This window comes from Bactrocera tryoni, unplaced genomic scaffold (assembly GCF_016617805.1).
Source record: "Bactrocera tryoni isolate S06 unplaced genomic scaffold, CSIRO_BtryS06_freeze2 scaffold_7, whole genome shotgun sequence".
In the NCBI taxonomy this organism is placed as follows: Eukaryota; Metazoa; Arthropoda; class Insecta; order Diptera; family Tephritidae; genus Bactrocera; species Bactrocera tryoni.
The window spans coordinates 1,970,150-1,987,265 of NW_024396366.1; the positions used below are offsets into that span (position 1 = coordinate 1,970,150).

The 17,116-nt window shown below is 34.9% G+C and overlaps 1 protein-coding gene across 2 annotated transcripts; it reads right to left on the reverse strand.

Annotated features, from left to right (window-relative positions):
- Nucleotides 1-1,039: 1,039 nt before the first annotated feature.
- On the reverse strand, nucleotides 1,040-4,412 carry LOC120781627 (transmembrane 9 superfamily member 4). 2 transcript variants are annotated; one of them, XM_040113859.1, is made up of 11 exons: nucleotides 4,283-4,412; nucleotides 3,717-4,111; nucleotides 3,499-3,657; nucleotides 3,333-3,444; nucleotides 3,102-3,267; nucleotides 2,845-3,048; nucleotides 2,260-2,449; nucleotides 1,979-2,206; nucleotides 1,741-1,924; nucleotides 1,535-1,673; nucleotides 1,040-1,474 (listed from the first exon to the last, which is right to left on the reverse strand). In XM_040113859.1, the coding sequence occupies exons 1-11, from the start codon at nucleotides 4,307-4,309 to the stop codon at nucleotides 1,374-1,376; spliced, it is 1,905 nt and encodes a 634-aa protein (XP_039969793.1). In that variant the 5' UTR covers nucleotides 4,310-4,412; the 3' UTR covers nucleotides 1,040-1,373. The 2 variants fall into 2 exon arrangements, with proteins under 2 accessions (XP_039969793.1, XP_039969794.1); XM_040113860.1 differs by having other exon boundaries at nucleotides 4,269-4,387.
- Nucleotides 4,413-17,116: the final 12,704 nt, after the last annotated feature.

Here is a 17,116-nt window from a genome sequence, read left to right on the forward strand (position 1 = left end):
AGAAAATTATTTCTATTATGCATCAAATTACAAAACGTTTCATGAAATATGTTTAAATTTCGCATTTTCTTTGATTTTTATTGTTTTAAATTTTTATTAACGATCTTGAACGGCGGCAACAAATTTCTCCGTTCACATATATTTTTGGTATAATTTCAATCTGGCCGTTCCAGTCATTCCAATTGCAAAACGTCAAAACCTACCCAATCCAGTCAACTGTCAAAGTTCGGTAGGTGAGCGGCTCTCACATTTCCAGTGACAGGAGAGTTGGGCATACCATTATTCCTGCCTGAAAGTATCTCCATAGCTTTAAGCAGGAATAATGGGATGCCCAACTCCTCTCTCGCTGGAAGTGAGAGAACAATTGCTAAACGTCAAAACCACCTAAACTTTGACAGTTGACTGGATTGGGGAGGTTTTGACGTTTAGCAGTTGGAAACGAGCGATGGCCAGATTGAAATCTTACCAAAGAAATATATAAACGGAGGGATTTGTTGCATCGTTCAAGACCTCTTATCAAAAATGCAAAACAATGAAAATTAAATAAATTTGTGAAATTTAAAGGTATTTGATGAAATGTTTTGTAATTTGAAACATCATAGTATTATTTTCAATTGAAAATTATTAAAAACTTTTAATGATTGAGAGCTAAAAACCTTAAATCCTATTATTGGGTATTGAAAGGACAAAAGTCAGTTGTTATAATATTCTTTAAAAAGATTTAAATAGTTTCTCCATATAATAAATAGCCACTGTTTAGTAATTTATATTCGTACTAAATGTTGGGTATTGGGTTAATAAATGCCCAAAAAATGTTATTTTGTTCGATCTGGCCATAATGGAAAATGTTATAAAAAAAACGCTTATTTTGAGGCGCTCTCACACTGGAATAAGTTGGGCATCCCATTATTCCTGGCTTTAAGCCTTGAATGTTGCGAGAATAAAAATTTCGGTTCCACTTAACACTCTTTCCCTGTTTTAACTTTCCTTTTTGCATCTGCAGTGGAAAATTTTTGATTTAACCAAATTCCTTTTCTTCTCTAATTCCGGTCATTTTATATTTTACATATATTTTATGCAGCAAAGATGCTCAATATCACAATGCCAAAAAAAATATTAAGCATATGTATGTATATGCATAAAAAGGATTTGACTTATTATAATACATACAAATATGGAAATAAATATTTGTCAATAAAATTAAATTAAGCATTTCTTTCATTACATCATAAATATAAGGATGATACCATTTATCAAATCCTGGTCAACTAAATATAAATATCGACTAATAATCGTAAATTAATTTTTAAGCTGAAACATATATCTATATATGTTAGAACAATAAATCAAAAATATTTTTGATATATTTAAAATCAATCGATTTTAACTGCCCCGTATATTTTTCGGATAAAGCTATAAGCGGAAAAAAAGCCAATTGTTCCGGTCAGTAGCCAAAAGGTTAGTACCATAATTCCTGAAATGATGTATAAAATTATTATTTAAATACTTATACATAATTTAGGTAAGAGCGCACCTGTATAACTTAAGTATAGGAGCGTAGGAATGAATTCAGTAATTTCCAGTTTAGTAAAAAAATAGAAAATGCTGTAGAATAACACATACACAGCTGAACCACCAGAAACGACAAAGCTTCGCCACCACCAGCGGTAATCCTAAGAAATATAAAATATATATTAGTTTCTTGGTTTGGTTTTAATTTTTTTTATGAAAATGTATTACCTCTCCACATAATTGAAAATATGTCATAACTATTGATATTTGACCACAGCTGACAACTAAGATACAAAATACGAGAAAGAGGAAACCGAACAAATAATAGAATTGGTTTTGCCAAATAGCAGTGAAAACGAAAAACAATTCAATGAAAACCGCTCCGAAAGGTAAAATTCCAGCCATTAACGTACTGAAATATAAACACTAAATTATTAAATTTGGTATAAGTAATTGTGATTCTTACCTAAGCACAACATTCATGTACCAGTGCTGTGTGGGAACTTGTCTTGGTATCATATTGGTGCGGACAGGATGTTGATATGGCTGCTTTCGATAGCCAAAGTAGTATCCTAAATAGACCAAGGGAACTGATATTCCAAACCACAAAAGCAGTAACGAAATCATTGTGGTGAATGGTACTGCGCCACTTGAATGTTTGTCCCATATAAAGAAATTTATTATAAACCCGGTTCTATAAAAAAAAGTGTAATCAAGTTTATATTTTAATTATTATACAAAATATACCCAAAAACAATTCCAGGATATAAAGTAGCAGTTAGAAATGCCGAACGTTTCCATTCCCGTCCTTTCATAGTTTTATAAAGACGTGCAGAAAAGTATCCAGCAATTGTTCCCATGAAAACGTACATAAAAATGCCTGAAGTCATTAAAGCTCCTCGGGAAGATGGTGACAACATTCCAAGCATAGCGAAAACTACAAGAAACTTATTACTTATATTTAATTTAAAATATAAAACTATTAAATGATTAGACAACACTAAAAATGGAGAAAATACAAAAAACTGAAATTTTAATTTGAAAAATTAGTGGCATAAAAACAGATAACTTGAGGTCTTAAAATAACTGCTTGTCAAAGAGCTTTCTTATTGGTCAATCACTTGGTGCTAATAGGATATATTTCGCTACCACAAAAGTCGAATAGAAGGCTGTTTTTAAAGTAATTACGCCAAAAAAATTTGATTTGATTCGCTAACTATCGAAATAATAAGGATTCTTGCTTACAAACACAAGTTAATTGGATCACTCTGTATGTTATATAGCGAGGCAAGGGATTAATATATTTAGTACAAAAAAAAAACCCGAACTCACATATTGTTATTAATGCCATGAAAAATATCTGTATTCCGCTGCCGATAACTGCAGAAAACAGACGCGTATTTCTCGGAGGACGAAAGACGTCACCATGGACTAACTTCCATCCCGTTTCCTCTAGCGTGTCCTCTATGTTGTCATCAGTGTTGTAGCGTGCGATATCTCGACGAAGAGTCCGTATCATAATCATAGTTAATATACCTACAAACAATTATATTTATCTAAATATAAAACGAAATTTATTTTCTGTAAACCTGAAAGAAAAAATACGACCACGAGCGAGTTGATAATGCTAAACCAATGAATTTGGACGTCTTTCATTCCAAGATATATATCCCATCTAGAAGCCCAGCTAACTTTGGATTCTTTCCATTCTACAGAATAAGTAAAATACAATTTTGTATTCGAAATAGGATTTACCTAAAATAAATATAAAAAATTACTTATGTAGTTGTTGAATAACTTTGAATATATTGTGGTATTACCGATTGCGGTCTTGCATTATCCGGAAAATTACAAGAATCGCCCTCGAATTTTATATCTTTATAATTGACTGAAGCGGTCTCAACCTCAAAACCAACTACGCGATATTTGTTTCTACATCAAACAATGATGAACAGGTAATCAAGGAAAACGAAAAACAAAACTTACTTGGTGTGCATATGGTATGATATAATAAATTTTAAGTGATTGTTAATATATATATTTTCACCCTCAATTTGTCCTAAACGGTACCCATGCTCGTAAGTTATTTCATTGGGATTATTAACATTTGAGATTCTAGTAGCTACGGGCAAGTTATCAACCAGCCTAAAATAAAAAGTTTTAACAGTTGACAATAAATGTATATTATGGCACAGTGAACTTACAAATGAACGAAATACTCATGACGTATCCTCTCTGCAACTATAGCTGATTGATCTTTGTCCCAATTCATAGGTTGATCTTTTTTGTGACATAGTAACTTACAATTAATGTTTTCAGCCATACGAACATCATAAGGTGTATTTACTATACGATCGCCTCGAAGAACTTCACCTAAATTTTCTGATTTATATATTAAAGTACCATTTTTGGGCAAGCAGAATTGAAGTGAGTAATACTGGTAAGGCAACTGGGTCCGACTACTTGTCATTTTTACAGCTTTAACATCGATTTTTTGACCCATAGAAAATTCGACGGGCGCAACACCCGGCACATAAAAACCTTCCCCAAATGATAGCGAAATCAGAATCATCAATAATCGCACAAGAGTGAATTTACACTAAAACAATGTTAATAAAAAAAAATGCAAAGAAAGAATTACATTAATGTCATTTTAAAATCTCAAATATAAAAAATTGTGTTTAACGTGTCATCTGTAACAGATCATATATTATTATTTTTCAACTGAAGACAAGCCCTATAATTGCCAGAGTTACTTTATGCTAAATACCCTCATGTGAGCGTTGAATAAATCCATTTGGAAAACCTTTCTTAAATCGAATTTAAAACTTTCTTCACTTCGTATCTAAATCTTAATCTAAAATTGTATCCACTTATATTCTTCTTCGACATATACAGTCACAATGGATATATCGTCAGTTCGCGTTCACACATAAGAACTTTTGTTCCTTAAACTCGTGGTTTCATTGTTGCCAATGCCAAAAAGCCCTATCTGATGGATATTCTTCATAGAAACCTCACAACTGATTTGTGAGGTTATTCTTCCTCAAATTTCACAAGAAAAAATACTAAAAACTCACCACATGAGGTGAAAAGAAATTTGCTGTAAACCAAAACAAAGAAACAAAAAAAAACTAAACAAATGGACCAGCACATTCCTTATGCTGATGTTGTATGTAAAAGTTCAAATACTCACGATTTCCTCACAAATTTGTGATGTATGAAAACAAACCTCACAATACAAAATTGGCCTGCTGCAAGCATAGAGTGAAGTAGACGTGTTTTGTGTTCTTCAAATAACTTAGTAAATTCTGTTGTTTACTGGGGGAAAGTTACTTTATTTTTTGTGTGGGAGTTCCAGAGAGGTTAAACCACCTAAGTGGGCATCAGGCCTAAAGAAAAAGATAAGTACACTTTGATTTTTAATAATATATAATCATTTGCACTTACCTTTTGTATTTTTCCGCACCAATTTGTGAAAAATAAATACAATTATTTCCCCTTACAGGAGCGTGCACTTAATTTGTATTTTCATTATTATTAAACGTTTTGTTTTCTTTGTTTTGTGATCTATCAGCTGTTCCCCTTCTCGTGTTTTCATTTTTTCGTTTGGTTGGTGAATTGCCAACCATCCAAAACACAAGTATCAGTTGTTCCCTTTTTACTGTCTAATTACCAAAAGTCGCATTGCCTACTATTTTAGTTTTAAGTTAGACAGTAATACCATGTTCAGACCGACACTTAATCACACGATTCCGGCTGTTGAATAGATTATCCCACTAATCCAAACAATTTTTCAAGATTTCGCCATACAAAAATGACAGTTCCAAATCACTTCATTGAAATGATTTGAAACTGATCCACGCTAAATCTCTCTGTACGGCTCTGATTTTGCGCAATCTACTTGTCAGCACTGGAAATCTGTTACATTATCACAGCTGATTTAGACACTGCAAAGGGAAAAAAATGGAAACAAACAAATTTTTTTAAAGCAATGAATCTAATTTCATCTGAAAATCGACTTCACAAATGAAAAAAATGCATCCATTATTTCTATTATATGGAAAATATTAAAAAAAACCGTCTTTTATTTCAAAAGACTATATGACAATCTTTTCTTTTGATAAATATTAATGTGAATTCTTGAATGACAATAACAGCTGTTTTTTGATCTTTCTAACGGTAGTGAGAACACTGTTGGGTTATGAAATGCTTATATATAATCTAATCTTTTAAATTTTCGGTCTGAACATGGTATAAAGCTAGGTACTGAACGTACACATCGAGGGGTGTTACCAAACTATTTTCTCGCTGAGGTATGGCCTCTAGTGATGGGCGATGTTGTGACTTTTCAGGAACACTGCTACTTGTGACTGTGATTTTGCAGTAGCAGAGATTTTAAACTGTGACTGTGACTGTAATAAAAATTGTAACAGACAAAGACCAATAAAGTAGAACAAAATTGTTTCCTTTTTTCATTTAGGACAATGTACATATTTATTAGAATAAACAGAAATTAACAAAGTAAATTCATTTTTAGAAAATCACCAAATACAATATATATACATAAAAGATAAAATTAAATAGTGTTAAAAACATTTACATTAAATGGAAAAGAAGGCCAAAATATTATGTTAATAAATATTTGCCATTTGTATTCAAAAACAACAATATTACAGTATTTATTTCGCTTAATCTTGACCGACGATCACATACAATTTGCCCCGCTTTGGAAAAAATTGGCAAGGAACGGAGAAGGCTAAAACACATAAATACTTTTTGCTATTTCTTCCATTTTAGGGTATCTGCATTTATTTTCAAGCCACCAGTGAAATGGGTCGCAACTACGAGAAACCACGGGAAACCTTCCAAATAGCGCTGAATTTCAATAATGGCTTTTGCTTCTACGCTACTATGTGGTTTATGTTCATTAGCGTATTTATCGAAAGAACTTCATATTGATACTGATTTTTCAACATTTTCTTCTGTTCTTTCAGTCTGAAATTCTATTTCTTCCCTTTGCATTTCTATTAGATAACTTTTTATAATTTTTTTGTGTTATGAGCTGCTGATTTGAATCTGGGGTCAAGAAAAGTAGCTACCGTAAGTGTATTGCTGTGTTGTAAACTTCTAAAACGTTCCCTAATTGCATTTAAAAAAATTTCAATCACTTTTTTATGGTGTTTGAAAATATTTCAGTTCGCAATCTATTCTCAGTTCTATACACATCTAATAGACCATTTGCGATTGGTATTACCAGCGAACCTGTGCAATATGTTTCACCACTAATGCTTACTGTGGCATCTCTAAATGGTTTAAAATTTTGCACAAAGCAGCAACAGTCGCCCACTCGTCGCTGGTTAATATAGGTAAATTTTTGTTTATAATTACCAAAGTACATTTAACCGCTTCTTCCAACTCCGAAAAACTCTCCAACATTGCTAGTGTGGAGTTCCACCTCGTTTCAACTTGTTGAATTAATTTTAGAGCTTCTTTACCGCTGTTGCGCTGGTAATTTTCAAACGCTTCATTCGCTGAAGTACTTTTCTTGAAGTGAGCAACTATTGTTTTAACTTTATCAGTTACTTGTTCTACTTCAGGAATGCGCAATCCTTCTTTTACAATTAAATTAATTGTGTGAGCCACACATCCAAAATGCTTTCAACCTAACTTATTAATTATAGCACTTTTTATGTTACTAGCATTATCCGAAACAGCTAGCAATATTTTGTCGTTAATTTTCCAATCACTTACAATTTGTTGTATCGCCTCACCTAAGTTTTCAGCTGTATGATTTTGCTTTAGTTGGGATGACGATAAAAGCACTGACGTTAGTTCAATATTTTCGGAGACATAATGTGCCGTTACAGCAATGAAACTAGACATGTTCCGCGATGTCCAACAATCAGTGGTGATGCAAAACTTTTCCTCGCTCCTAATCATTTCTCGCACCTTATGTTTACATTCCTCATACAATGCAGGAATCATTTATTTTGATTCACACGTCTGCTAGGAATGTCATAAGATGGATTTAGGGCTGTTACAAATTCCCGAAAACCTTTGTCCTCAACTATAGAGAAAGGTTGCAAATCCACCGTAAAGAGCTGCAATAACTTGCTTGTTATTTCACTTTTTGATTTTAGCCGCGCGACATTTAAAATCTTAGTTTGTGTAAAGGCTTTGGTAATGCAGTCGAAGTTGATGAAATATCCTCTTCAAAAGTAACAGGGGCATTTTGCGGCGCTGGCGTAATTTCCGACAGCAAAAACATTTTCACAATACCTATTTGATAATAACTTCAACATTATATTACCATTTCCAATCGAAAAGTAGGATGCCTCCGTTCCATATGTTTTTTTAAATTTGATGTTGACGTTTTATATGATATTTTGGATTTACAAATATCACATTTTGCGAAAACAGCATCCACCTCTTTAAAATACTGCTACACATAACCTGTTTTGGTTCTTTTTGACACAGACATCTTTAATTTTTATTACGTATAAGCAAACTAATTTGTAACCGTTTCATACAAAAATTAATGTAAATGAGGCATTGAGGTTTCTGTAATCAATTTAATTTGTACATAAGTATTACCCGTTTAAAGCTAAATTAACTTTTTATATGTTAACCAATTTTTACTTATCCAAAATTGAAGAAAATTCATAGCTTTAATGAATATGAATTCATCACACCCACAATTTTTTTTGTTCCACGGTGAATGCTATTTTGTCACAGTCACAATTTTTCATGTGATACTGTGACTGCTACTTTGTTTCCCATGTGTTCGTTATTTCCAGTCACTGCTACTTAAGGAAACTTGTCACAGCTGTGACCAGTGATTTTTAAGTAACAGTGACAAAGTCACAGGTACTCAGATATTTGCCATCTCTAATGGTTTCCGAAAATAGTATTGGGCGAACACCGGATAATCCTTTACGAAGGATTTCTAAAAAATTGAGAACACTGCCTAATGGTAAAAATGAGGAACCCACCGCTGCTGGATCGAATAAGAAATGTGATACTGCCGATCAAGTAAGAAAGGAGAACAAGCCTGAGGAATTGCAAGATGGAGAAACGGTCAGCATTTTTATCAAACTGGGCAAAAAAATAACAGAATTGGAGAGCATGTTGGCGGGTCAAAGGCACATTAACCAAACCATGCGCGAACTTGTGAGCAGTATAGTGGCGTTACATGCAAAATCGGAAAAAGTAGAAAACCCACCGAGAAGAGTGATAATAGGAAAATCATCTCAAGTCACTATTGGTAGAGATGATAATACCCAAAAAAGAATGCGAGAGGCACCAGGCTTTTTACCACCCAAAAAAGCCAAAAAACGTAGTTGAAAAGGGGCAATTGTCGTATAGTGGAGCAGTAAAAAACACCCAAAAGGATATCACGACTCTCCAAAACGCAAATGAAAGATGGGTAGACGTGGTTAAAAAGAGGAAACCGATGGAAAAGAAAATTAAAACAAAATCGGATGCCATCATTATCACGAAGAAAGAAGGGGCGTCGTACGCAGATATTCTGCGGAAAATAAAGGGTGACAGCGGGCTTGAGGAGTTGGGTTCGAACGTAACCTATGTTCGGAAAACACTCAAGAAGGTCTACCTTCTTTTAGAACTGAAAAATGGAGCAGACACGAAAGCCGAATCTTTCCAAAGCGTCTTGGAAGGAGTGGTCGGAGAAATGGCTATGATACAGCCTAAAACCCACAACGTTACCATTGTATGCAAAGACCTGGACGAAATAACAACTCCCGAAGAAATTTGCTCAGCACTGAAAAGTGAGTGTGGAATCCAAAGTCTAGAGACTACAAATGTCAAAAGTCTGCGAAAAACGCGTAGCACTTATATGCATGCGCGCTCAAGATGCTAAAACCGCACTCAATTTGGGAAAAATAAAGATTGGGTGGTCAGAAGGGTGCTTCAAAAAAAAATTTTGAATTTTTTTTTCAACTCTTACCCCCTCAAATGTTAGTGATTGACAAGCAAAAAATCCTCCCTCAAGCTAGGCGCTGTAGCTTAACTGTAAGGGGTTCCTATTTTTTTTTTAGTTTCCCATACATAGGGATTTTTGTTTTTTCATTCAAACTAAAATTTCACCAACTAATTTTCGTTTCTCAAAAATAACCATCACATATTCAGAAAGTTCACTTTTCAAACTTTGGAAATTCCCGCAAAAAAATGATTATTCTCAGAAACTTTTTTTATTTTTATTGAAAACATTCCAAATTTCAAATCACTATATTTAATCGTTTAATTGAGATAATCAAACTTTGTCGCAGAAATTTATAGGGTTTGAAAAGTGAACTTTCTGAATATGTGATGATTATTTTTGAGAAACGAAAATTAATTGGTGAAATTTTAGTTTGAATGAAAAAATGAAAATTCCTATGTAAAATGTATGAGAACCTAAAAACAAAACGGCGACCCCTTAGAGTTAAGCTACAGCACCTGGCTTGAGGGAGGATTTTTTGTTTGTCAATCACTAACAGTTGAGGGGGTAAGAGTTGAAAAAAAAAATTCAACATTTTTTTTGAAGCACCCTAGTGGTCAATCTGTCGCCTTCCCAGGTGTTATAAGTGTTTCCATTTGGGTCACATGGATCGTAAGTGCTGCAGTTTGACAGACAGATCTTCCCTATGCACGCGTTGTGGAACTGCAGGACATTTAGCAAAGTCGTGCACAAACGTTCCGAGCTGTATGCTCTGCAAAAGGGAGCACTCTGTATTGAGCACGACTTGCCCAAAGTACCTCGAGATGATGAAGTCTCTAGGTAAATGAAGATACTCCAGCTGAATATAAACCATTGCGCAGCAGCACAAGATTTGCTAGATCAGACAATCATAGAAGGGAACATTGATAGAACTTTTTAGCAGAAACCCCTCCCGAAAGCGAAGTTGGAAACAACAAGAATTCGACCCAGACCTGTTTGAGCTAGTCTGGAGTGCATCAAAGGCATCAGGTGACGGCGCCGCCCACCTGGTATCAGCAGTTCGAAAAGAACTGGTCGCAGCATGCGATGCAACAATGCGTAGAACGTCACATCACAACAAACGGCGGCCTGTATATTGGAGGAATGAGGACATTTCCACGCTGAGAAAGCTCTGTCACTCGGCTAGACGGCGTCTACAGCGTAACCGGGGTGAAACGAACGAAAATAGCCATAGGGAAGAATTTAAAAGCCACAAAAAGCTCCTGAAGTCGGCAATTATCCAAAGCAAAAAATCATGTTTTGAGAAGCTGTGTGAGGAAGCAAACATTGACCCTTGGGGTACTGCTTACAAAATATGTATGTCCAGATTTAAAAACAAGCAGCAGCAACCTAAAGATGCATCTTTTATGGGAAAGGTCGTCGAAACATTATTCCCGAAACACGATCGGATTTCATATGCCAAGCGACGAAACGACGCTGCAGAGTCACCCCCGTTAGTCACAGAAGACGAACTATTGGCAATAGCAAAGAAAATTAAAAACACCAAAGCGCCTGGATTGGATGGCATACCAAACAGAGCTCTGAAGGAAGCCATAAGCTCAAAACCTTGAGTTTTTGCTAAAATGTACAACGCTTGTATAAAGGAAGAGGTATTCCCCGACTCTTGGAAAGTACAACGTTTAGTTCTGCTCCCAAAACCAAAGAAACCACCTGAAGAACCTTCATGGGACCGACCTCTGTGTATGCTCGACACAATGGGTAAAGTGTACGAAAGTATAATACGAAACCGCTTATAGTGAGCAATCCAAAAAGCCGGCGGATTATCAGAGAGACAATACGGCTTTATAAAAAAGAGATCCACTATTGACGCACTACGAGAAGTCGTCGATACTGCGAAATGTGCAGTTAGTGGCAAAAGATGGAAAGGTGGCACAAAAAAGTACTGCGCGCTAATTACCCTGGATGTCAAGAATGCGTTCAACTCGGCAAAATGGGCAGACATAATCAAAGCCCTGTATGAAATACGGCATCCTGAATACCTCATAAACACAATAACGAGTTATTTTAAAACAGAAGGCTGTTTTTTGAGACGGACGAAGGCACCAAGAGCTACCCTATCTCGAGTGGTGTATCTCAAGACTCAGTGTTAGGCCCACTATTATGGAACCTTATGTATGACGGGGTGCTAAAAAGACAGCAACCAACAGGCGTGAAACTAGTAGCTTATCCGGATGATCTCATGGTGGTAGCAGTAGCCAAACAATTAGCCGACTTGACAAATAAATGTAATGAGTGCTTAAATGGTCTACGCCAATGGTTCTCTTCTGTGAATCTGAAACTGGCGGAGGAAAAACAGAAGTTTTACTCATAAGCTCTAGAAAGATAGAAGAACGAATAGAGCTTACAATAGGGGAGTGCGAGATTACCTCGCAGCCGCAACTGAAGTATCTGGGAGTAATATTGGATTCCAAATTAAAATTTAAAGAACACCTGGAGTATTCTTCCGCGAAGGCAAACAAAATTTATAATGCCCTATCGAGAATGATGACCAATAGAGGCTGTGTGCGTTCCAGCCGGCGATTCTTAATAGCGAAAGCAATGAGTTCCGTAATACTGTATGCGGCATCAGTATGGATACAGGCAATGAATATAAAAACGTATGCTAAACAAATAATTGCAGTGCTTAGGCTTTCTGCAATTCGAGTAATAAGCGCTTTCCGGACTATATCAACCGACGCTGCTGAAGTATTAGCCAGCATGCTGCCTATTGACATCCAGGGAGACGCACTCGAGCGTTTATATCAGCTATCAAAGCCTAAAACAGTATCGTCAAGGACAGAAGAGAGAAACAAGAGCACTAAAATGTAGCAGGAGCGGTGGAATTCCTCATCCAAAGGGCGATGGACCCACCGACTTATAGCAGACATCCACTCATGGGTAGACAGACGATATGGGGACCTAGACTTTCATCTGACCCAAATACTTAGTGGACATGGATGCTTTAGAAGCTATCTTTTCAGATTCCACAACGACATTAGTCCGAACTGTCCGACGTGTGCAGAGTATAGAAGACTCTGAACATGTAGTATTTTATTGCCCTCGATTTTCAAATACAAGGGAAAAGCTGAAAACCACACTCGGTGGTAGTGTTACGGTCGATAATTTAACGACACTCATGTGTCAATTGACTGATAAATGGAAAGCTGTCAGCGAAGCGTCAGCATTCATAATGACCAAACTGAGATCTCTTCAATAGACTAAGCGTCCGTCAGTCCGCGCAATAGAGAAGACTTAAATGTCTTGTCCCTCAAACGAAGTAATACTTAACCGGTGGTTCCGTGGGAGAGTCTTGAGTTGGGAGTAGGTCAAGTTTAGCGGATTAAAGTTCCGCACTCCGGCTTTCGATGCTTCCCCCTACTATAAAAAAAATGGTTGTGTTTGTTTTGTTAATTTCAATATTTTTATAGAGATTTGCAATTATTTTCTTGAAATAGAATAGAGGAACTATTATTTGTTTGTGAGGAGCAGGAGGACGCGGTAAAAAGGAGGAAAATCCTAAAGCCTGCTCACAATAGGTAGGGTGTGGATTTTTGTGAGAGCATGTGAATACGGCTGTAAGAATATATTTAAACTTACCCACTTTAGACTTATTTTTTCGTGATATTTGTGTTATTGGCCAAAATACAATGCGTTTTTCACTGGCGGACACGATTTCTCATATTTGGATCATCTGAAACACAAAAACCCAATTTATTCTTGAAAAGTACTAGTTGATAAATAAAAAAGTAATTGATGTTTGTTTTTTAATTTTCCTCATATTTCTTACTCAAATTTTGTAATAACATTGTCAATAAATTATATAAGGACGATAGCCAGACGTTTTGTGAACATTAAAAAAAAAAATTAAGCAAAACGGTTGAGTAATTCGACCGGAATCATGTCCGCCAGTTTAAAAAAGTGTGTTTTGAGGAAAACGCGTTTAAAGTTTGAGGTGTGCACTCCAAACACTGCGAACGTCGAACGGTTTATTTGCTTTTGGGCCTTTTTCGAAACCTTCAATTGGTAAAGTGGGTTTCTACATTAATTCTAAAGGTATAAGGGAACAGAAAATGCAAAAAAAAATTGAAAAAATATTACCCAATGACCCCTTAAATGCCCACAAAGTTTTATTTAGTCCGATCAGGCTCAATAGAGACTTATAGTCCTGACAGACGACAGCGCCAATTAGAGGGCTTAATTTGCATTTACTTGCGTATTTGACGCAAGTTAATGCAAATTTGTAATGCACAAGAATTTCGTACATTTAGCCGAATTTACCAAATTTGAGTAGGCAACACTGCTCAAAAATGGCCGATTTTTGCTATTTTCTGACAGATGTTGCTTGGAGTGTGCCGCCTCCCTTGCGTTTACAGCATTAGTGTATTATGTGTAAGTATATTAACAAAAACAAATTTTAATATTTTTAAATGGCAGAAAATAAACAACGCACTGTTTACTAGCCATTTTTCCAATATTCTTAACATTTTCCTACACTTTTTTCGCATTACAATCCATTATTGCTTTTAATTTCACTCTATTATCTTTCAACGTAATTATTAATAAACGAATTTTTTCGTTAAATTTATATTGATTTTCCAAAAATACCAAAATTTCTATTAATAATTTATCTTACTCATTTTTATTTCACTTTTTTTTTAATAAATAAACAAGTTTCACTATCAGCTGTCTAAATGCACAAGTCTGCCGTCTATCACCATAAAATTTCAATGCGCATTAGCGCTGCTTAAGGCGCATTAATTTTGCTCATCACTCAGGGCTATTATAAATAAACAAGTTTCACTATCAGCTGTCTAAATGCACAAGTCTGCCGTCTATCACCATAAAATTTCAATGCGCATTAGCGCTGCTTAAGGCGCATTAATTTTGCTCATCACTCAGGGCTATTATTAATTTTTATTTCACTTTTTAATAAATAAACAAATTTCACTATCGGCTGTCTAAATGCACAAGTCTGCCGTCTGTTACCATAAAATCTCAATGCGCATTAGCATTGCTTAAGGCGCATTAATTTTGCTCGTCTGTCAGGGCTATAATTTGCATTAACTTGCAAATTTTATCCATGTTAATGCAAATTAGTAATGCACAAAAATTTCGTGCAATCGCTGAATTTACTAAATTTGAGTAGGCAACACTGCTCAAAAATGGCCGATTTTTGCTATTTTTTGACAGATGTCGTTTGAAGTCTGCGGCCTCCTTTGCGTTTACAGCATCAGTGTATTATGTGCAAGTATATTAACAAAAACAAATTTTAATACTTTTAGATGGCAGAAAATAAGCAACGCACAGTTTGCTATCCATTTTTCCAATACCAAACCCTTGCACGGTGCAAGAATTGCATATATTTCCTCTTGGTGCACCAGCACAACAACAAGCACACGCAGAAAATTATTTGCAATGGCTGTAAAATATGTCAGACCAAAACCCATGTATATTTGCGTGCAATGTCACGCAAAAATATAATTGCAACCCTGTTTTAGCTGTCATTTTACATAAAGACATATTACGTCGTTAAATTGTTGAAGAAGGTAAGTTTTAAATAGATTTTATAATTTGTATTTAAATTATAAAGATTTGTTACATTTTTTTTTGTTAAGAATGAATGCAAGAGGTGCGCCAATTCACAATAGCTATGCATAATAGTCATTCACAATAATTTGACCGAATCAGCCGTTCATATATCACTAGATTCTGCAATGGGTGCTCTCGTGCTCTTGTATATTTCGGTATAGTATTTTTACAATCTGCAATCTTGCAAGAGCAAGCGAATGCCCCTAGTAAGAAAGGGAAAAACCATCAACTTTCAAGCTTATCGAAATATTAAAATGTTAAAAGAGAAAAGGCGATACACAATTTTCAAAAAAGTAGCTGGGAAATGCGTAATAGTTTGGTTAATTTTGGCGTTTCAACAAGTAAGATCTTATTTGATAAATATTTTAATTACGAATCATTCTTTTAAATTTACCTTTATTTAGAAATCAAGGCGAATTTTATTGAATAAAACTTTCTTTCTTGCAGATGAACAAGACGGGAAAAACTGATTAGAGTAAGTTTACGAAAACGACTGGACGATATCGATATATGACCGCAATTGTACGAGCATATCGTGCGCGTGTGGATAAATTTGCGGTAAGTTATTGCAAATGAAAAAATATAAAAATATTCTAATTTGCAGAAATTTAAAATTCATCTTGAAGATCCGAAACAAGGAAAAGATGTGATCTTTATCGGCGGCGTTATTTTGGCTGATATGGCAAAGGATCGCGATAGTTTTTGGATGTGTGTAGGAAACAAGAAAATAAAGAAAACTCTTACAAAACTTACTAAGAGCTCACAATAGTAGCAAGGGCCAAAAGTTTTAGATAGAAATTTAACATTGCTATTGTTTTAAAGTTATACCTATACCTATGTTTTGTGTTCTGTTTATATAACTTGTAATAATATCAAGTTGACAAAATAGTTATCTATTAATAACTTTTAAAGTCTATATTAACAAAACAAGTTTATAAACTTAGTTGTTCCTCACACGCCATGTAAACATGTATCTGATATTAACTAATTTTAATTAAATATAATTTTGCAATTAAATAAAGCAAAATAATATAAAAAAATACTGAATTTTATTTAAAAGAATTGAATTTGCGATACTAACAAATGGTTGACAGATCGAGGTAACAGATATGGTTATTTATTTTTTTATTTTTTATTTTTTTTATTTTATAAAAGCTTACATAATAATACAATTATTATACAAACTTAAGAAAATACGCAGCACTAGCATCATGGGCTATCGGCCGACTGGTTATGTTATATGCGTCGAAGAAGGTCGCTGTCTTTCAAAAAGTTGTAGATTTTCGAAATGTTGTTGCTTGAGGATCCATCAATAAAATTATTGGATCAGTATTATTGAAGTTTGACAGTCTATGAGTTTGAAGTGCTGGACAATGTTGCAGAAGATGCAATAGATTTAAATCTGAATCACAAAATGGGCATTGGTTGATCTGAGTGCCATTTAGTATGTGAGCGTGTGTGATAATGGAGTGGCCAATGCGAAGTCTGATATATGGAATGATATAATTAGATGAAAGCGATGACGGAAAGGATGGTTTGATACGATTTGAATTTATTCTAGAGGAGTGGTGTCTGTAATTCATCCAATCAAGCGCCAATTTAGTGGATCTTTTTGAATAATAAGCCGTTTTATATCACTCTTAACAAACAAGGCAGATGTAGTTGTTGGAGTGATGCACACCTCCTTAGCCACCGAGTCCGCAAAAGTATTTCCAATGATTCCAGAGTGACCGGGTATCCACATTATTTTTAGTCTATGTGCTAACGAAAACAACAGCGATCTAATGCCAATAATGACGTCATTGTAGTTACTGCGGTTTTTTAAAGCTTGAAAACACGATAGACTATCTGTACAGATGATGAATTTACCAAGGTTTTGTTGGGCATACTGGACAGCTTTGAGAATACCCGTAGCTTCAGCGGTAAAAATTGAACAAAATGGAAATAATAAACCATACGATATTCTTTGTTGGTTATCATCAACTACAGCAAAGATGTATGCGACGATTTGGAGCCATCAGTATATATAAACTG